Source organism: Triturus cristatus, chromosome 6, assembly GCF_964204655.1.
Source record: "Triturus cristatus chromosome 6, aTriCri1.1, whole genome shotgun sequence".
NCBI lineage: Eukaryota > Metazoa > Chordata > Amphibia > Caudata > Salamandridae > Triturus > Triturus cristatus.
In genome coordinates this window covers 343,645,636-343,671,603 of record NC_140589.1, presented here as the reverse complement: position 1 = coordinate 343,671,603, position 25,968 = coordinate 343,645,636, and the positions used below count along the sequence as shown (strand labels likewise).

The 25,968-nt window shown below is 46.1% G+C and overlaps 1 protein-coding gene across 2 annotated transcripts in view; it reads left to right on the top strand.

The window, feature by feature from the left end:
* The window catches only part of IAH1 (isoamyl acetate hydrolyzing esterase 1 (putative)), a 221,250-nt gene that overhangs the window by 120,816 nt on the left and 74,466 nt on the right, over positions 1-25,968 (top strand). For both annotated transcript variants that reach the window (XM_085609177.1, XM_085609176.1), the window contains exon 3: positions 4,494-4,642. In XM_085609177.1, the coding sequence (XP_085465303.1) occupies positions 4,494-4,642 (149 nt within the window). The remainder of the gene's footprint in view (positions 1-4,493; positions 4,643-25,968) is intronic.

The following is a 25,968-nucleotide window of genomic DNA, read 5'->3' as shown; positions in this document are numbered from 1 at the left end:
TCATGCTAACAGCAACTATTTGCGATTTCCACAGTCTAACACAGCGATTAAATCTAAAATAACTTTACTGTTGAGCCTATACATACTATACAGCTCTTCCTCAGTCTGCTGAAACAAAGTCACCCTGAGTCTGAAACTGCGCCTTCTGCTGTTGTGGCGTGGATCAAACAGCTTCATCCTCCTTGTCATGGCATACAGAACCTCCATTGTTGAAATAAAAATTCAAAGTTTCCACCCCTTTTATTGTTTGCACCTGATTGCCACTTCCTCCCACTTAATTCTAATATGAAATGTAAAAACCTGCTTTTGCGACTGTTCACAATTAGCGAATGAGTGGCACATTCCAAAATAAGAAACACAAATTGGTAATCACTAATAAGTAATCGCAAATTCCAGTCAAAAAATATAGTGAGTTGGTAAGATTCCATTCACATCGCTATTTGTGCTACTGGCGATGAAAGACACTGATAAATTCCAAACTTGCCTTTTGTTACTAACCTGTTTAAGACTGATTACCAATTCACAATTTGTTTGTACGTCTGACCCCAAATTTCTAAGTGAGAGGCATGTACAGCAGTATTCCTGAATGCTGGGGCTCTTCAAACAAGACACTGGACATTGAATTCTTGTTCCTTCTCATTTGATGAGAATTTTATGAGGTCCATAGTTTCTCTGGATGAGTTGGTTAGTTAATGTGCCTTCTCGTACTGTTGAGAATACTCAGTGGTGCAGATCAAAGAGCTCAAGTTAGTTGGCTATCTAGTGTAAACTGTAATATTCATGTCATACTATCCAGGCCACGGTAATTGGGAATTGTTTGTATTTGGATGTTGGAATAGAATGAGTTTGAGCATGCTTCCATCTGTGGCAACTGCAAACACCATGGCTAAAATTGATGTTGCTGATCTAATTCCCTTCGATTGGGCAATCTCCTTATTGGACTGGTGCTTCCTGCCTTCAGTTTGCCTTCATACCAGCTTACCCTGCTGTGTTTTATATCTTATACATCTTTCAAATAACGATTCAAAGGCACTGCATTACTAGTTCAATCCATGCACTTTATTAAATGGTTGGGCTAACACGTGCTTCGCTGTTTGATTGATTCCTCTTGCCCTCATGTGTTCTCTAGAATTTTTCTAAAAACATAATAAAACGAACATAAATATATACAATATTTTTGTTATAAGTACAAGTTGTTGATCTAACACTCATCTGATCTTCCACATCAGAGGCTTCCAGCAATATGCCCCTCTTGTGTCAATGAAGGGTCTTCCATCCCTTGTTAAGAGTGTCATTAAGCATTCTTTACAGTTCACAGAGATAGCACGCCTTACCTTAGCATTGCCTATAAAGCTTGCAGACCCAATGGCCCCTATATTTTCCTCCTGGCCTACCTTTGGCCTCCTCCACAGAGGGTCATGATAGACTATATAACCAAAGTCATGTAAACTGATCTTGTGAGACAACTCTTCAAAGCCCTCATCCAAGCATTGTTGACACCTTCTCAGTTTAATATAAGTGGTGCCTGCTGTGATCCACCCAGGTGCCATTGCTATATCTGTCCCTGCAATGGCATGCAGTTTCAGTACAGGTGGCGAAGGTTCCTGGGACCTCTACTCTTCTACTTCAGACTCCCACCTCTTTTCATTTATTTGCACCATCTCAGAAGGGATTTATAAGGTGGTTATGTATAAAACAATATCTTTACCAATGTTACTAATCTTTGTACAAACCATCTGCTTGGTACATCACAAGGGTTCCTACTTCAGTTCTACCATTCAAGAGATAGCCCAGGCTCAGTCTCTCTTAACCAAAAATGTACCTTGACGGCCATACCCCCTCTCGGATGGTAGGTGAAATATATCCGAAAGGAAATATGTGTGCTTGAAATGACAGCTAAAAGTTGAATGTTAAGCTTAGAAACAAAAGAATGAGTATATTTAAAAAATAGTATATTCTAATCACTGAGCTATGAAGTAAGGCATCTCTCCCCTTTTATAAGTTGGTCAAACATTTAGGTTTCCCATAAGGGACCCGAGTGTGAAGGGGAGCTAGTAAAGGGTGTATTTTAGCCATAGTCATCCTCTGGCCACTAAGATCGAGAGAGCCACAATTGTGAGCTGCAGGGAAGAGAAATGAAATCTACTATGAGCAAAACAAGATTGTTTTCTCCCCTCACATGCACCATGAGGATTTGCATAGAACAAAGATGCTACCTCAAGTGGGAAGCTGGCTTCCGACACTGTAGGTTTTTTCTCCGGTCCTACAATTAGCCCAGCTTAAGGTGTTTCTTAAAAGACACTTTTCATTTTAAGGCACCCATAAATTGTGTGGACTTTTACATGAGATAATATTGATTAAGCAGGTGTGCACTTTTTCTGTGGCGTTGGGGCAAAGTTATTCCAGTTGATAACCTCTATGTTGGCAATGTGATGCGAAATGCCTGTTTTACTTGCCGGTGACCTACGTCACTCTTTCTTCCTTTCTTGTCCTAGTACTTGCTTCATGAGAAGTCTCCACCTCCCTCATAAAAAGCATCCCCAAGAATAAACAGTTTTCTTTAAGGCAATTCCTTTGAAAAAAGGAATTTATCTATTGGACCTATCCTGCTCCACCTCTAGTGTGGGCCATAAATAGAGAATGGCAGAAACCTACATCTTGTTAGTACCAAGTTAAATAATCCAGATTGCAAACAAAGTTCTTCCAGGAGGGACAGTGGGTCGAAAGAACAGGGACAAGGAAGGATCTGAGTAAGGACGATTACCAATAAGGGTGGGGGGAATGACGGGGGTGACAGAGGTAGCTAATGAATGCTCCCCAAACTCGGGCTAGGAAGCAGCCATTCGGCTTCTAGAGTACCTCTGAATATTAACTGAAAATGTTTGTCCAACTTGAGAGTAGGCCTTAGAGATAACCAGCCTTATCCATCAGTCCAGTGTAGATACTGAAGATTTGTACATTTTCAGGACAATACCAAAATTCACAGATATTTTATCACATTAACGGAACATAGCAGATCTATTCAAATACATTTGAACTGCTCTGACAGTGTCAAGTAAAAAGTTACATATGGAAGAATCAGTAGACCTAACCTTTAAATCATGGGGTCATAAAAAACGGTAAATAAAAAGGCTTTCCCTGGAGGGAACTGTAAGAAGCATGTATGGGAGAAAGAACTAAAGGCATGTTCCAATGATGAGCTAGATCTCAAATTCTGGCCATTAGCGATGAAAAGCCCAGGAAAAAAGTAGTGCTATTAGAACTCAGACAGATGGAAACTCAGACAGATGGAAGCTCACCCAAAGTTCTCGGAAACCCCAAGTGGCAACCCATAGTAATTGCAACATTGCTATTGATAAGCAAGCATCAAAGTAATCTTGTAAAAACTAAAGCACGTATTCAGGCTCACTCTTGGAGAGATGACAATTAATGGGACTCAATTTAGAGAAGAAGGCAGAGTGGTGATCATAAACTTTTGTTGAAGATGGTCTCTGGAATGACTGAATGGATGTAGAAACAGGTAACAAAAGGCCTAACTACTTGAGCATTGTCCTCTCAACTTCCATGCAGAGAGATACAGGCATGAGGCCTACGTTTAGACAAGGAAGGAGATGAGGTCAAGGAACCACTAATTGAATCCATTTTGTGCATATAGTAATTCAAAAAAGCAATGGGAACCAATATCTGCTGTGCAAAAATGGAAGAAACACTCTGACTATGCATCCTCTCTCAGAACCCTGAATAAGCTGTGCGGAACCATAGGAAAGGGAGGTAAAGCGAACAGGAGATCTTGAGGACCAAGGGCATGGAAATGCATCTGGCCCTATTGCTCTCTGTTTGGGACAGCAGAAGGCAAACGTTGTAGGAGAGCATTTGTCTTATCTGCAGATTACAAACTTCCTGAAAATTACTGGATACAGAGCTATCTCCTGAGATAAGGGAACAATTACACTCAATGTGTCTGCCTTGGAATTGTCTGCTCCCTGATGTTAATGTCTGGCTGAGATAGAAGCATCTTTTATGCTCATGAAAAAATGAGCCTACCTATGGATTCAAAAGAAGAGAGCCTGTCCATAGTTCTCAGTTTCTATATAATTTGGCTACCATGTCATCTATCCGAGTTATCACTGATCATGAGTGCAAATGCAAGTAGAAGCTTATGTATGTTTGCCAAATTCCTTCAAATTGAATGAATTATTTTATTCTTGTGCAGTCCATTTCTAATGAATTGCTGCCTCCCTCAATGGTAAAATTGGAATATTTTGCAAAATGTGTATCTTTCTCTGGGCATAAAAGGGGTTTTCTGAACGGGAATCTTATACGCAATCTTGCCCTACTCTACAGAATTCAGAAAGAAGGCATATACTACAATGAATGTGCGTTTCCAACAAATTGCAGGTTGAAATTAGTGTCTATAGCCATTGATTCGTGCTTACTGCAAAACCTTTTGCAACTGGGTGACTGTTTTTTCCTTTTGCTCATGTGTTTTTCAGGAAATGTGATGTTCTTAACCGAGGGCTGTCAGGATACAATACCAGATGGGCGAAAATAGTTCTTCCAAGATTAATCGGCAAAAACACCGATACAGAAAACACCGTTGCAGTTGCAATTTTCTTCGGAGCAAATGATAGTTCTATCAAAGGTATGCTTATGTTTTTACTGGTACTTTAATAACGATTGTTGAAAATGAACAATGAACCTCCCTTCCATGATGAAGAATAACGTTAGTCTATTACTGTAATTGATCACTGTCATACCTAAGCTCAACCAGTCACCTCACATTTCTTTTGTCTCATCTGTATGTGATGGGTTAGGCTTGCTGAGGCAAGGCCTGTCAGCAGACTACCATTCTCGGGCTATTCATGTTTTTCTCTGCTCCTCTCGCAGTATTGACCTATTTAAGACTTATTAGTTTACTGTTATACCTTGTTTCCAAAATCATGAGATTTGTGATATTTGCAGGACCGAGCACATTTTTGGAAAGCACTAACTTGGTTACAAAATTGAGACCACTGGTCATCAGCCGGTGACGGTCTCTGCCAGACCAAGATGACCTTGCTTGCTTCCCAAAAAAACTGAAAATCTTTATTTTCAAACAACACTTACATTTTTGAGGACTCAACAAATATGAGATCCTCAACTTAACTGTTCTTAAAACTTAAAACGTACCCACTCCTTATCTTCTTACCTTACTAACCCAACTTCCCCCTAGAAGTTTTCTTGCTCAAGATTTCTCGTTGATGATATGATCTGTTTTTGACTCCAGCTCTTATTTGTGTGTCTGGGTCATAAGTATAGTTGTTATTATGTAATGTGCGTAGAAAAGCACTATAAAAAAGGTAAATAAAATCTGCAGGCCTGCCAGTACTACGCCCACTGACATTTATACCCTAACCTTTCTTTCTATTTTTATGAGGACACATGTGTTTTTATCCTCTGCCAGGGGTTTCTTGTAAGCTGACTTCCTCATGTAGTTTGTTGGGCTCCTTTTTCGCCACTTGTTTAGCTTCAAGTAAAACCCAGGGTGCAGGTCCAAGTCTCTAAACCTGACCCATACAGATTATGGCCACAGTGCTATCGTCCCTAAGACTGCATGATATTACATTGCTGCAGGATTCTCCTTCAGATGCGGTTCTCAGGTCTGTGACACTGGTGACTGGCCATCTTTAGTTTTCATTCTGCTTAGAAGTTTTTAGGAGGAAGGGCCAGATATACTATTAATACGAATACTGATTTCCTAATTGCGAATCTCTCTGAATTGCAATTAGGTCATCGATATTCCTAATGTATGAAACTCTTTTGAGCTTCATCAGTGATTCCTAGTGGGTCGCAAATAGACTTACCTCATGTATATTAATGAGGAAGGTCGAAATTTGCGACCCATTAGGAATTGCAGCCATCACAGGGATTTTGGCCTGTTGAGGTCAGCAGACCACCACGTCTGTGACTGTTTTTTAATAAAGCAATCTTTTTAAAAAACATTTTTAAATGCAACCCATTTTCCTTGAAGAAAAAAGGGATGCATTTAAAAAGAATTATGAAACTTTGCAGTTTAATTTTTTTAAGAGTAGGCCGTGGGCCCACCGCCTGTTATAAAAAAATATTTGTTTTTCATTTTCAAAGGGGGAGGGGCGCCTAGCGACCCCTTCCCATTTGCAAATGGGTTACCACCTCCTTCAAGGAGTGGGCAAAATATGAATGTTTTGCGACCGTAATTTGGTTGTTTCATACATTCAGATTCGGTAATTGAAATGGATGACCAAAACAGGCCCTTTCAACCAAATCGCAAGCAGGAGTTGTGATTTGATAATGTTTTACTCAATCGCAATTTGTGTTTTGTACAAATGTAAAAGCATTATTTACGGTAGGAAACGACCCAATTGGCTGTTTCCAAAAATGCAAAAATGCTTCGTGCATGGGGCCCCAACTCTTGAGGAAGCCATGAAAGTAAGGGGAGGAGGATCAATACTATTTTCTCCTCGCTAGATGGTTTGTTCTTTACAGATAGTATTGTTTGGATCATGCTTGGATTACCTCACTAGAGAAGACAATGAAAAGATCTCAATCTCGACTGATAACAGAGCACTCTCCCAGATACTTAATAGGCCTGTTCTGACAGATTCCCTTTAGGTGCTTGTGTTCTTTTGCAATTGATTTTTATTCTCAACAGCTACAGCATACACAACACATTTCGTGAAGCACAGTTATGGTTCACGTGAGGTGGCCATATTTTGTAACAGCACAAAAGCACATGTTTCTGTGTACCTTACAGGCAGTGAGTTTTTTTTTTTATAACTTAAATGCCTTCTTCCTTAATGCTGGGTCCAAGAACCAGGCAGAGGGTTGCTGGCTTTTGCCGTGGACTTTGCTTGTAATAAGGTAGTGCAGCAGCTCCAGAAAGAAATCTGGAAATTTCATTCCTCAGCGTTCAGAGTGTTTCGGGGTTGACCACTAACACAATGCCTTTCCAGTTGTGTAGCGGGTGGGGGGGTTGGCAGCAGCTCCTAGTACAATGATGGGAGCCACACCACCCGCAAGATGGTGGGTGGCGACTAGCTCGGTGTACCTGGGCGATCCCTGCTGTGGTTGGCAGTGGTGATGAGCTATTTTTTGCCCTCCCCCTCCACCCCTTAGCAGTGCGGCTACAGAGCAGTAGGAAGGGGCCTGGGTGAGGCCCGAGACTGGCGGTGTGCCCCAGCTGGGGTGGAGGAACTCTTTTGCTGTTTGGGGGCCACGTGAGCCCACGGGGTGACCACCAGAGGAGGCTGGAGTGCGCAGGATCCCATTACCCACCGGATCTATTCAGAGGCGAGCCTGGAGCTCCATCAATCAATCATGGGTTTGTAAAGTGCGGCTACTCACTCATGAGGGGGCTGGTGATCCGGTTGGGTGTGGAGGTTTTAGTCGAAGAGCCAGTTCTTGAGGACCTTCCTGAACTGGGTCAACAATGCGGATTGCCTAAGGTGAAGGGGCATGGTGTTCCAGGTCTTGGCAGCAAAGTAGGAGAAGGATCTTCCTCCATTTCTGGTCTTGTGCATCCATGGGACGGAGGCCAAGGCGAGTTGAGCGGAGTTGTCTGGCGGGTGTGTGGAAAGCGAGGCGTGGTTCAGCTATTCTTGTCCCGCATCAACTTGTAGGCATGTGTGAGGCGCTTGAAAGTGATTCTCTAGCTGAAAGGGAGCCAGTGGAGTTGTCGGAGGTGTTGTGTCATGTGGGTACGGCGGGGATGTCAAGGACCAATCTGGCCACGGCATTTTGGATGTTCTGTAGTTTTCTGAGCTGTTTCTGGGTGATGTTAGTGTAAAGTGCGTTGCTGTAGTCAAGTCTACTGTTGATGAGTCCATGGGTTACCATCTTTCTGGATTCTGTGGGGAGCCATCTGAATGTCTTTCTAAGCAGGCAGAGCATGTGGAAACAGGATGAGGATACTGCGTTGATTTGGTGGTTCATTGAGAGCGAGCAGTTCAGTATGATGTCAAGGTTGCGTGCGTAGTCCGTCTGGGTGGGAGAGGTTTCTAGTGCGGCGGGCCACCAGGTGTGTGGAAAGCGAGGCGGTGGTTCAGCTATTGTGATCCTGCGTAGTGGAGAGCCTTGTAGGCATGTGTGAGGCACTTGAAAATGATTCTGGAGTTGATAGGGAGCTTATAGAGTTGTCAAAGGTGTTGTGTCATGTGCCTACAGCGGGGATGTCGAGGACCAATCTGGCTGCGGTGTTTTGCATGTTCTGTAGTTTTCTGAGCTGTTTCTGGTTGACTCCAGCGTAGAGTGTGTTGCTGTAGTGAAGTCTACTGGGGATGAGTGCATGGGTTTATTTTTGTTTATTTATTTAGAAAGTTTTATATAGCGCGAACATGACCACCAAGGGTATCAGAGCGCTTTACAGTTTATAGATCAAGAAGAGTGCAAGCAAACAAAAACGGTGAGCAGCCAAAATATCGAAACTAAAATATCTACCTACACTAATATCGAGTTTTAAATATCGAAGGGACAGAATATCGATGTCAATAATATCTATGGACAGAATATCGATCCTAAGGTATGTATTTTAATATCGATGTTAGTAATATCGAAGTTAGTAATATCGACATCAAATATATCGATTTTACTAATATTGATGTTACTAATATCGATATTCATATTATTGTTATGTATTTTATTATGTATTTAATATGTATGTGTTATATGTTTTTAGTTAAGTGTTCTACTGGTTTTAACATATATGTATACAATTTTTATATGTTAACAATGGTTTTTTAAGTCAATTTTGTGTTTTAGTACCGTAGCGGGTTGTGGGTTTATAGGGGAATAGGGTGGGAAGTAATTTAATTATATGGAATTAATTATACATTTTTAGGAATTATACATTAATTTTAATTAAATTTTGCGTTTAAGTTCTGTAGCGGGTTGTGGGTTTATAGGGGAATAGGGTGGGAAGTAATTTAATTGTAATTAATTAATAATTTATTTTCATTTATTGGTATTGATAATTATATTATTTTTAATTAAGTATTAATTGGTAATTAATTGTTATTAATTGGCAATTAGTTTTAATTAGTTGATTAATTGATAATTATGTTAAGTGTATTATTTTATTAGTGGAGTGTGTCGTGCGTTTATAGGGAATATTGTTGGAAGTTATTGAAATCTAATTAAGTAATTATTAAATTAGTTGTTGGGTATTGATAATTAATTAATTGGACAATAATTATTAATTGGTAAATATTCTAAATTATAATATTTTGGTTATGAAAAATAATGAATTTTTGATTAATCATCAATTGTGAATTAAATATAATTAAATATTATGCATTGATATTTCTAATTAATATATTAATAAGTAGTTATTAATTGTTAATTAATGTGCAATATTTATTATTTTTGCGTATGAGAAATATTTAATAGTTCAATATTTTTTAATTGGTAATTAATGTTTCATAATTATTATTTTGCGGTATATATTTTTTTAAATTGTTAAATATATTTTAATTGGTATTTACTTTTAAATAATTCCTATGTTTTTGGTTATGAAAACTATTTTATCGTTTAATATTTATTATTTGGTAATTAATATTTATTAATTATTATTTATTGGTATTTATTATTAATATATTGTTAATTAATTATTCTTTGGTAGTTATGTTTGTAATAATTATTTATTGGTATTTGTAAATAATTTTGAATTATTTAATAATTAAATCACTAATTATTTTAAATAATTATTTTATTTATAACTATGTTATTTTTAACTTCTACGCTATCCAACACTTTCCCTACTGTTGCACCCTCTGGAGTTGGAATAGTAAATTTTATCCCTACGCTATCCAACACTTTCCGTACTGTTGCATTCTCTGGAGTTGGAATAGTAATTTTTACCCCTACGCTATCCAACACTTTCCCTACTGTTGCACTCTCTGGAGTGGGAATAGTAATTTTTACCCCTACGCTATCCAACACTTTCCCTACTGTTGCACTCTCTGGAGTTGGAAGAGTAATTTTTACCCCTACGCTATCCAACACTTTCCCTACTGTTGCACTCTCTGGAGTTGGAATAGTAATTTTTACCCTTACGCTATCCAACACTTTCCCTACTGTTGCACTCTCTGGAGTTGGAATAGTAATTTGTACCCCTACGCTATCCATCACTTTCCCTACTGTTGCACTCTCTGGAGTGGGAATAGTAATTTTTTCCCCTTCGCTATCCAACATTTTCCCTACTGTTGCACTCTCTGGAGTTGGAATAGTAATTTGTACCCCTACGCTATCCAACACTTTCCCTACTGTTGCAGTCTCTGGAGTGGGAATAGTAATTTTTACCCCTACGCTATCCAACATTTTCCCTACTGTTGCACTCTCTGGAGTTGGAATAGTAATTTTTACCCCTACACTATCCAACACTTTCCCTACTGTTGCAGTCTCTGGAGTGGGAATAGTAATTTTTACCCCTACGCTATCCAACACTTTCCCTACTGTTGCACTCTCTGGAGTGGGAATAGTAATTGTTACCCCTACGCTATCCAACACTTTACCTACTGTTGCACTCTGTGGAGTTGGAATAGTAATTTTTACCCCTACGCTATCCAACACTTTCCCTACTGTTGCACTCTGTGGAGTTGGAATAGTAATTTTTACCCCTACGCTATCCAACACTTTCCCTACTGTTGCACTCTCTGGAGTGGGAATAGTAATTTTTACCCCTACGCTATCGAACACTTTCCCTACTGTTGCACTCTCTGGAGTGGGAATAGTAATTTTTACCCCTACGCTATCCAACACTTTCCCTACTGTTGCCCTCTTTAGAGTTGGAATAGTCATTTTTACCCCTACGCTATCCAACACTTTCCTTACTGTGGCACTCCCTGCAGTGGGTATAGTAATTTATACCTGTACGTTATCCAACACTTTCCCTATTGTTACACTCCCTGGAGTGGAAATAGTAATTTTTAGCTCTACGCTATCCAACATTTTCTTTACTGTTTTTTTTTTGGAGCTGGAGTAGTAGTTTTATTGTCGGTGCTATTTAATATTTTTTGTATTATTTTAGCTAATGTAATATATAATTAATTTTAACAATATTCAAATTAAATGTCATTTTTTAAATGTGTTATATATAATTATTTAATTTTTAGTCATGTTATTGTTTTATGTGTATGATGTATTTGTAATTTATAATAATTTATAACAAGTTATAAGTTATTAAAACAATTATTAAAATGTATTATTAAGTAAGTATATATATTATATATTATATGTATATGTTTAATTAATGTTTTATTACATTATATATATTAATTATTATTATTATTATTATATTATAAAATATATTTAATTATGTTTATTTTATGTATAAGTATTATTTGGTTTATTTTACATATTTTTTTTAAACTAAAAAATACTTTATATTTTTTATAACGATATTTTTGACATTCTATATTTTATTTTCGATATTTTTGTACTTACTATGTTGTAGATAGGATCTCGATATTCTTGTCATCGATATTTTTGTGTCGATATTTGTGTAGGTCGATTTTCTGTCCGTCGATATTCTGTCAGACATTCAACAAAAACATCATCAACAAGAAACCGCAGATTAACAGTGTAAAAATTGTCCGGGCATTCTCGTGATCCCGGCAACTGGGCCACAAATCAACGTCTCTAGCCCCCGAATCAGATGGAGAGGACAGAATGAGGCAGAAATGTCTTCATCAGGAGCCCTTTGACTTCTTTTTTGAGTATTAAATCTGTTTTATTGACAGAATATAATGTAGAGAACAAAGTTGAGATGCCTAAAACCCAGCGGGACGGCTAAGTAGATTTTAGCTATGCAGGTCAGATAACGATAAAAATATGGGTTCCAAGTTTTAAACACAGCAAGCCGCCTACAACCCAACAGGGCCGGCCGCGTCTTAAGAAATGTAGTAAGCGATGAAAAGTGCTGTAGGCTGGCGCAAAGTCAATTGACAAGCAAGGAATCTCAGGAGCCGCTTAGTGACCCTTGAGGGCAGTAGGCACATTGCAATATTCCGAATGTGAACACTGAACAAAACCAGAACAAAGGGGAACAATAAGGAATCCCACCAAAGCCCTCCCCCTCCCCCACCCTATCTCCTCAGTGAGCCAAACAAAAGAGAAAAAGGAAAATGTCAGCTTGTGTTCCCCATATGCTACTACGGGTCTACCACGTCAGTAAGTGGAAGGGGGACCGTACTACGCCTTCTTATGGGATGATAGTGGTGTCGTCAGGGACCAATTTGAGGATACGGAGGTATTGTGGGCAGGTCAGTTCCCGAAATTCTGTGGTGAGAATAGCTAAGAAGGGGGCCCAGGTTTTGGCATAGACTTCACTCTTCCCTGCTGCTGCCATAGAAAGCTTCTCCATTGTCAGGAGATTCCAGAGTTGTTGTACCCAGTGAATATGCTCCGGTACCCGGTCCGATTTCCACCTTGTCAGTATAACCATAAGTGCAGCATTCAACGCAAGTGCCATCTGTCTCCCCCTAAGTGAACGCAGAGGGAAGGTGATCACATTGGTGAGGCCTAAGAGAGTGTACGCAAGGAGTCGGGGTATGGAGGTGTTGAAGGCACCATCAATGTCATCCAATATCTACTCGCAGTAGCGGGTTAATTTTGGGCAGTGCCAGAGTAGGTGGATCAGGGTCCCCGGACTACCGCATCCCCACCAACAGAGGCCATTGCATTGAGGTTGCCATTTGGAGAGCCTATCGGGGGTATAGTACCAGTATGTCACGATCTTAAAGGCAGTTTCCGTGTGGCTCGAGGAATATGTAGTGTGGTATGTGCGATAAAAAACATCCTCCCACTCCTTGTCAGTTAGCGCGCGTCCTAGTTCTGTCTCCCAGCGCTTCTGTCCAGTGCGAGGGAAGGCAGTGGTAAGGAAGGAGTACATTTCCGAGATGATGCGTTTGTCGTCTTTCTTGCTGATTAGCCATTTCTCAAATGGCAACATCGGATGGAATGCTAATGAACGCGTCTCGGAGTGAGAGATCCAGTGTATCATCTGGGAGTACAAATAAAAATTGGTCGCTGATAGGTTATAGTCCGATTGAAGTTCCTTAAAGGGAATAAGGCCCTGCAGGTCGAATAGATACCCTAAGCGTTTACATCCCCCTTCTATCCAGCGTGAGGCAGCCCCATTAGTCATCCCCGGCTGAAAGGCGGGGATCATGAAAAGCGGGGTCATGGAGAGGGGAATGTGGTCAGGTTGGCCTTTCGGGAGACTCTGTCCCAAGCAAGCATCGTGGGACGCGTTACCGGAGAGGAGTAAAGGCCCCAAGCGGGGCAGGTCGTGGCATCCATGCATCGTGCCAAATGTGATGGCCCGCTACTGTCTGGTCCATGAAAACCCAATATTTCTCTGTCATGGAGCGGTTCCACTCTACCAAATAGCGTATCTGCGAGGCCTGGAAGTATCGTGTGAGATTAGGGAAGGCTAGACCTCCATGTTTCTTAGGCCGTTGAAGCTGAGGTTTATGTAACCGCGGCGCGATCGGGCCCCAGACAAAACCTTCAATAGCTGATTGTATCTGCCGTAGTGCGTGCGGTGGGGGTTCTAGCGGCAGTGTTTGGAATAAATACAGAGCTCATGGCAGTACGTTCATTTTGACCGCAGACAGTCTCCCAAACCAAGTCAGGGGAAGGTGACGCCATCGAAGTATGTCTGTGCGGATCCGTTTCAATAAGATCGAGTAGTTCTATTCTGCTGTTTGTGCTAGGCTTTTACGGAGGACCAGACCCAGGTACGTAATGCCTTCTGTCACCCACTCAAAGGTAAAGCGATTGCGGAGGGTTCCCTCCGTCAAAGGAGTTGCGGTGAGATTGAGTTCTTGTGACTTCAGCATGTTAATTTTAAAGGCGGAGAATTGGCTAAAAGTCTGAAGGTCGTCCACAATACCCGGCAGAGAGGTTAGTGGATGCGCCACTGAGAAAATGAGGTTGTCTGCACATAAACTAATAAGGTGCTGGTCTAAGCCAAAGGGGATGCCACGCGCAAGGGGATTGTCGCTGGGCCAACGGCTCCATATATAGGGCGAAAAACAGGGGAGAGAGGGGGCAGCCCTGTCGTGTTCCTCACCCTACTTCAAAGTGGTCAGAGAGGGTGCCATTGACCCGCACCACCGCCCGAGGCGCACTATAGATACTCGCAATCCAGCGTCGGAACCGCGGTCCCAGGCCAAAGTGCTTGAGAGTCGCGAAGAGGTACGGCCAGTGCACGCGATCGAATTCCTTCTCCGCGTCAATTACTATTAGTAGGGCTTCTTCTTTTGACCGGTGCACTTTATCGATTAGGTGACAGATATGTTTGGTATTGTCCCCACATTGCCGTCCCATGATGAAACCGGACTGGTCCGGGTCTACAAGGCCTGGCATATAAGGGTTTAGTCTGTGCGCAAGTATGCTAGAGAATAGTTTGGCATCTATGTTCAGTAAAGAGATTGGACGGTAGGAACTGCAAAGTTCCGGATTCTTGCCTGGTTTGAGGATAACCGAAATAGAAGCTTGCAACATGGAGGTGGTGAGGGACCCTGTGTCAGCGAAGGAGTTAAACAAGCGGGTTAGTAGGGGGGCGAGTTCAGTGCAATAGATTTTATAAAAAAGGGCACTAAAGCCATCAGGCCCTGGGGCCTTCTGTATCTGCAGCCGTGCAATTGCAGATATCACTTCTTCTATGCGGATAGGCGCTTCCATGGCTTCCGCCTTGCCCACAGGCAAAGGTGTCACCGCGGTGCTGCCAAGGTAGTCAGAGGGATCAGGCTGTAGGGAGGGATCCGCCTCATAGAGGGAGCTATAAAAAGATCGAAAAGTCGAGACTATGTCGGCGTCGCCGGAGAGGGATTGGCCTACCTAATCGTGGAGCGTCGTAACCGAGTGGGCCTCCTGTTGGCTGCAAAGGCAATGCGCCAGCATGCGGCCTCCTTTATTGGAGCCAACAAAGTACTTATGTTTCAGGCGAACCACCGCGTGTTCGGCTTGGTCCAGGTCCAGACGGCGGAGCTGAAGCCGCTCCTTCTCCAATTGCCGCCATACTCGGGGGGCGCCCGTGTGCTTATGTATGGCCTTTAGCTCTTTTACTGTAGCCTCCAGCTCTGCGCGTTTCGTCCGTTTAGTCTTGTTCTCAAAGGCTGCCTTAGCTATGAGAGCCCCTCGCGCTACCTATTTAAGAGCCTCTCAAACCGAAGCGAGTGGCGTGTCTTCCCTATCATTAGTTGCTATATAGTCAGTGATACACTGCCTAATGTCCGCAACTATGTCTGGGGATCGAAGTAGTGCGTCTCGCAAGCGCCATCGCAATGCAGAAGCAAAACGCTCAGGGGGGAAGCGTAGGGACAGGGTAATGTGCGCATGGTCAGAGAGGGCCCTCGCCTCGATAGTAGACCCCTTGACCAAGGTCCATGCAGCTGGGGTAACTAGGAAGTACGAGTCAAGTCGAGCATATGTCTTGTGCGCAGCCAAATAATATGAAAAGTCCTTCTCATCTGGGTGCAAACAGCGCCAGGCGTCCCTAATCCCCGCATCACGCAACCAGTCCCCACCTTTTGCTGTGAGGGCGCCCGCACCCCCTGTGCGAGAACCAGAACAGTCCATCTCCCCATTAATCACCAGGTTGAGGTCACCCCCCATTATCACCACGAAATCGGGAGAATGCAAAACCTCAGCAGAGGCGTCTATCAGGAATTTCTCTGGGCGATGATTAGGGGAGTAGATGGAGGCAATAGTGCAGGAGGAGGAGCCTAGTTGGAGCCGAAGAGCTAAAAGTCGCCCTTTGATCTCCAAGATGGTCCCCAAAACTGTGCCCTTAAAGTGTTTAGCGTCTAGGATGGCCACTCCTCCCTGTTTGCTATTTGTAGAGGACCAGTACTGGTGAGGGAAATGACTATGACCTAAGCGGTGAGTGTCAGTTTGTAGTAGGTGGGTTTCTTGAATGAGGCAGATGTCGCCCCCAGAGTTCTCCAATAGGGATAATATTGCTCTCCGCTTAACTGGGTTGTTAAGACCCCGGACGTTGAGACTGGTGCTTTTAAGATCCAGGTGGGGAGGGAAGAGTTAGGTAAGCATTATGAGAGGGCGTTCTACCCCAGGGTGGAAAGAGGACAAAGAGGACATGGTAGATGAGGATAGGTAAGCGTGCATGGGCACCGTGTGTGTAGCTGGCATACGAGCTCACTGAGGAGAAGACCCACCCCGCCCCAAAAAGAAAAAAGCAACCCCAAATACAGAACAACTGAGAAAGCAAGGACATTATCAGACCGTACTTAGGCCGGTCATCTGCTATAGAAAAAGGGGAAGGCCCGCAACAGTGCGGAAGTGACTCATGTCCGTCAAAAAAGTACAGTTCTGGGGTGTGATGACGAAACAAGTCCATGTAAGTAGAAGGGTGCCGGTCCTCCGGCCCGCTCGAGTTGAGAGTTCCATATGTATGCTAGCTCAGATGGTCAGGCGGGGGATGTATTAGCAGGGCCGCCGGTCAATGAGGCCAGAACATTTTCTCTCTCCTTCGCTTGAGCTACTGCATCCGGTCCATGAGACGGTGATGAGGGCTTGCCCACGGTGTGCCACCAATCCGGCCTGGTGTTGCGGGGTTGAGGCCTTTTGTGGGCGTGACGGTGCCAGTGGCGGGAGACCCAAAAGATCGGAGGCTTCTTGGAGGGATCGCAGTTGGCGCAGTTTCCCGTCAAATTTAAAGCTAATACGGAAGGGATGACCCCAGTCATAAGGGATCCCTTTCTCCCTCAGGGGTTGTTATGGGCCGGCATTCTTGCCGTTTGAGCAGAGTGACTGCGGAGAGGTCCTGATAGTGTGTTGGAGCAAGGCCGCGGAATTGAAGGGGGTGCGAGTCTCTGGCTTTGCGAAGAATAAGTTCCTTCAATTGGAAATTGTGAACACACGCCAGGATGTCTGGTGGAGGTGCTGCGTTCCGGCGGGGAAGGCCCACTCGATGTACTCTATTGACTTGGATCTCCGTGGTATGTCCGGGTCTAGAATAAGATGAAAAAGGGCTTGGACAAACTCTCCTATATCACCTTCCTCTGCTCCCTGTTTCACTCCATGGATTCGCACGTTATTGTGGCGGGAACGATTCTTTAGGTCCTCCGCTTGCCCCTGCAGTTCAACGTGATGTTCTTTGAGGAGAATAATTTCCTGTTGAAGCATTTCAAGTTCCTCATCCCGCCGTTTTCATGCTCCTCCAGTGTCGCAACCCGATCCCCTATCTCCGAGACATCCCGACGGACCTCGCGAAGGTCCACTGCCAATTGGTCTTTGAGTTCCCGAAGATCCTCCTTGAGTGCTGAGAAGAGCGAGGTCATAAAGGCCTTTGTGGCCGGTGCATCCGCACCCCCCTCTGCCCCCGTAGCCAGCTCCGAGCCCTGCCCCGCAGTCTTCACCTGTAGCATGTCCCTGACTGAGCGATCCTTCCTAGGCCGCCCGACGCCATGAGGGCCCAATACCAGAAAGGCCCTGTAGAATGGGTTACTACCACCAAGTGACGTTGTAGGTCGCGCTGAGGTGCAGGGCGTGGATGGGGCCGGCGCTGAGGCCAGATGAATAGGGCCCAGAGCATGAGAAGAGTGCGTGTCTTGGTGCTGGGGCAAAGACTTCTGCTGATCCTGTAAGGGAGTTCAAAGCGCACGCTTACAGGCCTGTGTGCTTGAGCACGGTCGCCGGGCTTTCAGATGGCAGCAGCGTTGAGTGCTAGCGTGTTTTCAGGTACCCAGGCCGATGTGTTAATCAGCCAAGCCTTTGGGGGGGGCGCGCTCCTCCGCCTACCCGAGGCTCTGTCTCCCGTGCCCCCCACCAACCACGGGACTCCTCTCGCTGCGCCCCTGGTAGTAGCAGATATCTGGGGCCGCACAGGCGTCTTCCGGGGCCACCTCCTCAATTGGCGTGAACAGGGCTCTTCAGTATGTGTTAGTCCGAGGCGCAAGGCCGCATTCAGGGACCAGCCCTGTGGAAGGTCGAGTCTCCTAGGTGGGAGGCCGCCGGCGGGGGGGACAAGCTGCGCTGCTGAAAAAGTGGCCCAGGGCAGGTCTCACCCCTGGTAAGGCTTGACTGGAATGGCGGGCGCCTCAGCTGCTTCAGGCACCGGTGGTCCACGGACGCCGATCCCCGCCTCGAAGCGGACTTGCGCAGGCAGATGTAGGAGGCAGCCGAGGGACGCAGCACCAGCCCCGGGCTTGCGCAGGCCACCCCCACCCCTGCGGGCCTATAAGATCAGGCAGTGCCCCACCAGTAAATTATGTCGCCACTGGCGGGGAAGCAGCCGGCGGGCGGGATGAGTCTGGCCGCCAAGAGATGGGCCCGGGAGCAGGTCCCTCCCCGGGTAAGGCCTCGAAGAAATGGTGGGCGCCCCCGCCTCTTCAATCAACGGCGGGCGCCAATCTCCGCCCCGATGCAGACGCGCCCCGAGCAGTCCTCTCCCCAGCGGGACTCCAAGCGTGGTCAAGGCACTCCGGGGGGACCAAGCCGCCGGCTGTGGGATCCAATCAGGAGGTAGCGTCGCCTCGGCCTTTGTGTCTGGTACGACCCGAGGGCCAGATCCGCCCGGGAAGTGTTTGCGGCGCAGCCGCAGGGGAGCAGCGTGTAGCCAGGTACCTGAGGCCCTCAAGGGATGAAGGACAAGTCAGGGAGCCCGCAGGCAAGCCCCAGGGTTCGGGGGGAGACCAGACAGAGGTCCCCGGCTGCCCCGCGGTGAGCTGCGAACGTTGGTCTCGGGGCCGCACCTCGTGGCCGGCAACTCCGCGGCCCGGCACAGCGTTCAGCAAGGATGCAGCGGACATCCAGGTGCTCTTTGGGCAGTCGCCTCAGGTCAACCGACCAATGTCAGTGTCCACCGCCAGCCAAGACGATGGATGAGGTGCGATAACAAGGCTGTAGCACTCGGTGGGCCGGAGCGATCGCAAGGCACCTCATACACGGTCGCCATCTTGGCCACGCCCCCACCTGACTTCTTTTTTGAAGAGGACCGTGGAGGAGTTGCCCTTGACTTCAGGAGGAAGGGAGTTCCAGATCCTCGTGCCATACCTAAGAAGGCTCGATTGTAGGTCTTTTTTTTCTTGAATTTTTGTGGTTTGAGCAAAAGGGTGCTGGCGCTTCTGGAGGCTCTGGAACCACATGAGAGCTCCAGTTTCTGTGCGAGGTACAGCGGGGTCTTGAAGTGTATGGCTTTGTGTGCCATGCATGCAATTTTTAACTGTATCCGAGCTTCATATGGAAGCCAGTTCAGGGCCCGCAAGTCCGGAGAAATATGGTTGAATCTTTTAGTGCCAGTTATGAGCCTTGCAGCAGAATTGAGGACAACCCTAATAGGAGCGGTCTTTACTCTGGGCAATCCGCAAAGCGTTGCGCTACCATAGTCCAGCTTTGAGATCACTAGTGCTTGCACAGCCACCTTTAGGTCATGAGCAGGGAGATCGGGTTTGAGTTTCCTCAGGATACTGAGTTGATAGTTAGCTCCTTTGGTAAGGGAGCTGATGTGCTTCTGCGTGTTCAGACTTCTATCTAGAATGATACCCAGAGAGGATGCCGAATCCACAAGGAGAGGTCTGCAGTTTAGAGCAGTAAGTTGATTCAACCATTGTTCCATGACCGGGGAGTGCTTGTGGGGTGAGATTAGGAGAAGGAATTCTGTTTTTAAAGCATTTAGTTTCAGGTGGTTACGTGTCAGCCAGCTTTGAGTTTCCAGCAGGATTGAGGTGAGGGATTGAATGTCCTCAGGGGAGGCAATCTTCAGGTATAGTTGGGAATCATCAGCGTACATGTGATAGTGAATGCTGGATGATTTCAGAATTTCTGTCAGAGGCTCCATGAACAGGTTAAAGAGCGTGGGAGACAGTGCTGAACCTTGTAGAACCCCCAGCGTGACCGGTGAAGGATGGGAAAGGGATTGGTTCACCTTGAAGCTTTGGGATCTATTCTGAAGGAACGAAGAGAACCAGTTAAGTACAGGCCCAGACAGCCCCATCCTGTGCTTCAGGAGGTCAATTAGGTTATTGTGTTTGACAGTATTGAATGCTGACGAGAGGTCAAGAAGTATCAGTAGGCACGACTCATTATGGTCCAATATTCTTACTGCATCATCAACGATGTGCGTTAGTTCAGACTCTGTACTATGGCCCGGGCGGAAACCAGATTGGCATTGGTCTAGGAGTTGAAAATGTTCAATATGGTAACAGAGTTGGGCGAGCACACATTTCTCCAGGAGCTTTGGCAGGGTGGCGATATTAGAGATTGGGTGAAAGTTATGAAGGTCCGTGGGATCCGCGGATGGTTTCTTTGAAATTGGGGTCACTTGACCCGATTTTAGGCAATCAGGAATAGCATCTTGCCGAAGTGAAGCATTGACGATCGTAGTTCAAAGAGTTATTAAGGAGGATCTAACCTCCGGGAAAAGGTTCGATGGCAAAGGGTCATTGTAGTGATTGGACGGTTTCAACATCGCTAGCATTTTGCGAATAGTGCCTTCATCCAAGGTTTAGAACAAACTCCAAGATGCTTTTTTTTTGGGAAGGTAGGGCTGCGCAGGGTCAGTGAAATCCAAACCTGCGGGACGGAGGGTGATCAGTGGACTGATCGAAAAAGGTGTTCAAGGGCAGAGCGTAATTCAGTCTCAATCTTGATAGTCTTATCAGTGAAGAAATCTGCAAATTCCTCACAGTTCGGCAAAGACCCTTGATCCGGTGACAAGAGCTTAGGATGGATGTTAGCTTGGGACTTGATGAGTTAGAACAGTTTTTTCGGACGGCTTTTTGCTTTGTCTAGTTGAGATCTGCAAAAGGTGGCCATCGAGCATCTGATGCGTTTATTGTATAGGCTTCGCAGGTATCTCAAATGGTGGAGATGTTCAAGGGAGGTGGGGGATCGCCACAACCTTTCTGCAAACCTTAGATTTCTTCTATCGGAATTAATCCTCTCATTGAACCATGGTTTGGAGAGTTTAGAGGACATTCTCTTAAGCTGTAGTGGAGCAACTGAGTTTAGTACATTGAGCATTGAGCAGTTATAGTGGGCCGTGAGGTCGTGGATGTCCGACATGTGCAAGGGAGGGGGTAGGATGTTATCGCAGAGAGCAGACCGATATTGCGGATTAATGTTTCGTAGACATCTCTTCAGCTGTTTTGGGTTCTTAGGCTGGGATCTATTTGCTGTTACCAAGTCCAAGATGAGGAAGGTGATGCAATAGTGGTCTGTCCAATCCCATGGGAGGATCGACTCAAGGAGGATGGAGTTGGGCTTACCGATGATAAGATCTGAGGTAGCTCCTTTGATATGAGTCGGGCTATCACAAAATTGGGTTAGGTTGAGGTCAAGTAGGAAGGATTTAAGGCTATTAACCACCATATCATTTGCATCATTCCAGTGGAGGTTGAAATCTCCGAGGAAGATCTGAGTACTACAAAAATCAGCGTTGGCAGAGATAATGTCCATGATCTGTTCTGTGAAGGGAAGGTTTTCGCGAGGGGGGTGGTAGAATGTGTGCAGTTTGCATGAGAGATTGTTGCCCCCAGTCACTTCAATGCAAAGGTATTCAAAGGACGGCAGGAGGTCGGCATGAAGTACTTTCACTATTAGATTGCTGCGGTGTAAACATGCTATGCCAGCACCTTGATCACTAGTTCTGTTCAACCTAATGATATCATAGTTGGGAGGCATTAAAATGTCCAGGGTAGGAGCAGCTGAGTCATTTAGCCAGGTTTCCGGCAACATTACAAGATCAAGATCCTGGGCAAGGATGATGTCGGCAATGTCCGCCGCATGTTTAACCGCCGATCTGCAGTTTAGGAGTACGCATTTGAGTCTAATGTTGGTGTCCATTGATGCAGGAAGAGCGGTGGTGATCCTAGTGAGTGAGGTTGTTCTCATTTAGCGTTCTGGTGTTTGGCCTAGGTTCTCTGACGGGGTCAGTGGGGATGGGTTCAATTAGTTGCACGTTTGGTAAGGGCGAAGGATGTGCCGGCTCATATGAGAGTAGTAGGGATCGGATATCACTTATCAGACAAGGAGGTTCTACATCTGGAGGGGCGAGAAGGGTCGAGAGGGTGGGGAGCGGAGGCCCAACTAGGTGTGCTGCAGGATGGTGACCGCCTAGTATACGGGGGTGAAGGGAACCAGGTACGACCCCTAGCTGGGAGTGAGTGAGGATGGTGGTTGTTCCTAAAGGAGCAGCTTAGCCTGGAGTTAGCTGACAATTCCTCAGTGACAAGTAATAGGCTGTAAACCCCTGCCTTAGGTTGTTGTAGGCAGAGTGCTATCTCGTCAAGTGAGGTGTGAAGAAGGGATTGCGAGGGTCGGTTCGGGGGACCCTGCTGCGGAAGGGAGCTGGGGATAGCAGGGCACAGTAGGGCAGGTGGAAAATTAATGAGTCCTACGGGGAGGGGTTCAGGGGAATGGAGCTGTGTGGACGGCGGGAAGGGTAGGATGGGGGGGGAAGGGTCAGATGGATAGATGCCCCTAGAGGCATGAGGGAGCATGTCAGGATAGCAGGTCAGGATGGGTGAAGGGCTCCTGGGGAGAGACAAGGATTTGCTGTGAGCAGTCGAGCTAGGGGAGCTAGCACTAGCTAACAGTGATGGGGGGAGGAGGTAGACTATAGTGATTATGGTGCTGTTGTGTCTCATTCACAACGGGCAGGTTGGGAGAGATGCGGTTCAGAGGTTTAGGATCCATAGCAACGCAGGTCTTGTCTGTGAGCCAAGGAGGCGTAAGAAGGCCAATAAGGGTCATAAGTAGGACAAGAGTCAAGGCTGAGGTCGGGGATTAGACGCAGAAGCTCAGTGAGATAGTAGGTGGAGAGTTTATTGAGGAGAGGATGGGAAGTGTAGTTGAGTCCCACTTGCTAGCAACGTGCTAGTTAGTTCAGGCAGGCATAGCACGCACTATCTTCCAGTGGACAATATACAATGATGTAGTAGCCTTATTGGGTGAAGGGAATGCCTTAGCAGTAGATCACATATGTTGTAAAGCAGAGGACCCAAGTGACAGGTGTGAGGAAAAAAAAAAGATGGTTTACCATCTTTTTGGATTATGTGGGTTACCATCTTTCTGGATTATGTGGGGAGCCATCTGAATGTCTTTCTAAGCAAGCGGAGCATGTGGAAACAGGATGAGGATACTGCGTTGATTTGGCGGTTCATTGAGAGCGAGGAGTTCAGTATGATGTCATGGTTGCCAGAGGGGTGGGAGGGGTTTCTAGTGCGCCGGGCCACCAGGAGTCGTTCCAGGCAGAGGTGGTGGGTCCCAGGATGTCTACTTCGGTCTTGTCTGAGTTGAGCTTGAGGCAGCTGTCTTGCATCCAGGTTGCAACTGCCTTCTTTCTGTTATGAAAGTTGATTCTGGCAGCTGTGGATTCATTGTTGAGGGAGATGATCATCTGGATGTCGTCGGCGTAGGAGATGATGTTGAGTCTGGTTTCTGACGATGTCTGCGAGGGAAGTCATGTAGATGATGGACTGTGTCCCTTCAATCCCTCGGGTGTGTCCCCCGGGTTCTGCCCCATGGAGTCCGGGTTCTGGATTGTACTCTTGGTATTGACGCACACCCTCCTCTGGGCATCGCAGGGTCTGACTGCTCATGCTGCCAAGACCAACACTTCCTGAGGAAAGCAATTAGGACACTTAAATATACTGGACTTCATGGACTAGGGGCTAGGTAAGAAGAGTGATGCGTCACAGCAGGGATGCTGACCATTCAGAACTTCTGGCGGCAATGGCAACTCTGTTATCCTGCAGGCCATACAAGACTCTAAAGCAGCACTGGAGACCAAGATAGGAGAAGTGGGGGGTCAATGTAGCCCTACTGCGGCAGGATCTCCGCTCGGCCTTGGACCGGATCATAGAAGCAAAATTTAGGATTTCCAAACTGGAAGACATGGTGCGGTGTCTCTCCACAGGTTTTTGGACCTGTGGGGGGCAAGGGCACAGAGTCCCTATACGTATGATTCTGTAGGCATTATGATCTTTCCAGACTACATCTGCCACATTCAGCCCCAGCGGAAATCCTATGATCTAGTGAAGCAGAAACTCTGCAACATCGTACTTTGCTATATGCTCCTAAATCCTGCACAAGTGCGAGTGCTGCATGATTCAAAATCACCCTTCTTTGACACTCCAGAGGAGGCTTGAACCTGGCTCACAGAGCAGCACCCACTTACAGTGCACCAACCACCCGGGTGGCAATCCCACACTTCCTCTGAACCCTGGAGGCAGGCTCTTGGGAATCATGCTGGGAGAAAGCACCAGAAGAGATATGGACGAAGGAATCACAATCCTGTGGACACAAAGGTCTCCATGGAATTGGAGGGGGAGCTGTAGCGGCTCCAGGAGATAACCCAGAGAGCTATCGACATTGAACAGCTCCAGGGGGCAGGGCCAGAGGCATAGGACGGTATGCATCTGCTGACAGCCCCACAGTATACTTTACATTTGCATGCCAGAACTAATGTATCCTTATGTTGAACATTGATATGCCTAGGTGCCCGTTCCTGGCCCGCAGGGGATACGACCGAGTGTTCCATGCAGGGTACTCCTGTGGCTACAAGTGGGTGGCTATACTTCTGCACAAACCCCTGCCCCCATTGCCATCTAGAGTCTCCCTGGATAAATACGGTTGCTATATGACCCAGGAGGTGTCTTTGTAGGGTGCCTCCTTCAATGTGATCTGTGTTTACATTCCCCGTGCAATTACCTGTTCCACACTAGCGAGGGTTAAGGGACTTCCATTGGCCTTGCCACATGGGATAACGATCGTCCACAGGAACTTCAACGACATTATGGCTGACCAAGACTGGCGGGGGACCACCAAGGCTTCACAGAGGATGGGTAGGGCCAGGGCCTGACTGACTGGGCAACTGGGCTAGGACTTACCAGTGCATGGAGAATATGGCATCCCATACACCACGAATACACCTACACTTCAGCAGCACATGATTCGATGTCCTGTATCGACTACCTATTCCTCCCAGCATCCGAGCTTGTACACATAAATGGTTTATATATACTATCGCGGGGGATATCCGATCACACTCCAGTAACGCTACACCCGAGTGCCCCCCCAGAGAGGACAGGCCCGTGTGGTGCCTCAGTGCTTGGTTCCTCACTGAGGGATCCCTCTCCTCCTACCTCTCGGACGAAATTCAGGCATTGCTGAATACAAACAAAAGTACTGTCTACTCTCCTGGTGTGCTGTGGAGGGCGTTCAAAGCGTCCATACTAGGGCTCGCCCGCTCTTATGTTCGGGGCCAAGAGTGCTAATTGTAGAATTTAAAACTTCAATATTTGCCCTGGAGCATGGAGCACAGAACCAGCAGACAGAGCTCACGCAGAGGCGGCTGACTGTGGCTCAGGCCTCTTTGCGTCAGCTATATATAGACAAGGCCTGTAATTGCTGGGTGGCCCGGCAAGTGTATGAATGGGGAGACAAGTCAGGCAAATTACTTTGTTGGTTGGCCACCAAAAACGTTGAGACTAGGATGGTTCCCAGAGTATGGGATGAGAGCAGGGTGGCAGTAGAGACAGCTACAGCAATTACCTCTACCTTTGCCCATTTTTATAGGAACCTGTATGCAGATTGCCCCTGCCAGGCGTGTGAAAACAATACTCCATTAGTAGCTGATATCCCACTGCCTTGCTTGATGAGGGTGGACAGAGATGGCCTAGATCAACCACTTACTATTTGAGGAGGTGGGGGAGGTTTTTTCCGATCTCAACTCAGGCAGAACCCCGGTGCCAAACGGCTTTTCAGTGGAGTACTATCAAAAACTCTATTTGCAGAGGATGTCACTAGGGGACACTTCCAGTCGGAAACTGATTTGGCTACTCTGGTGGTTCTGCCTAATACCATGTCTGCCTCCTATTTGCGCTAGTTCTTGAGCTGCTGGTGGCTTGGATCTGGTGCGACATGCAGGTGTGGGTCTTTGACTGGAGGGTGGCAATGGAAGATAGGATTGCCTTGTGTGTGGAC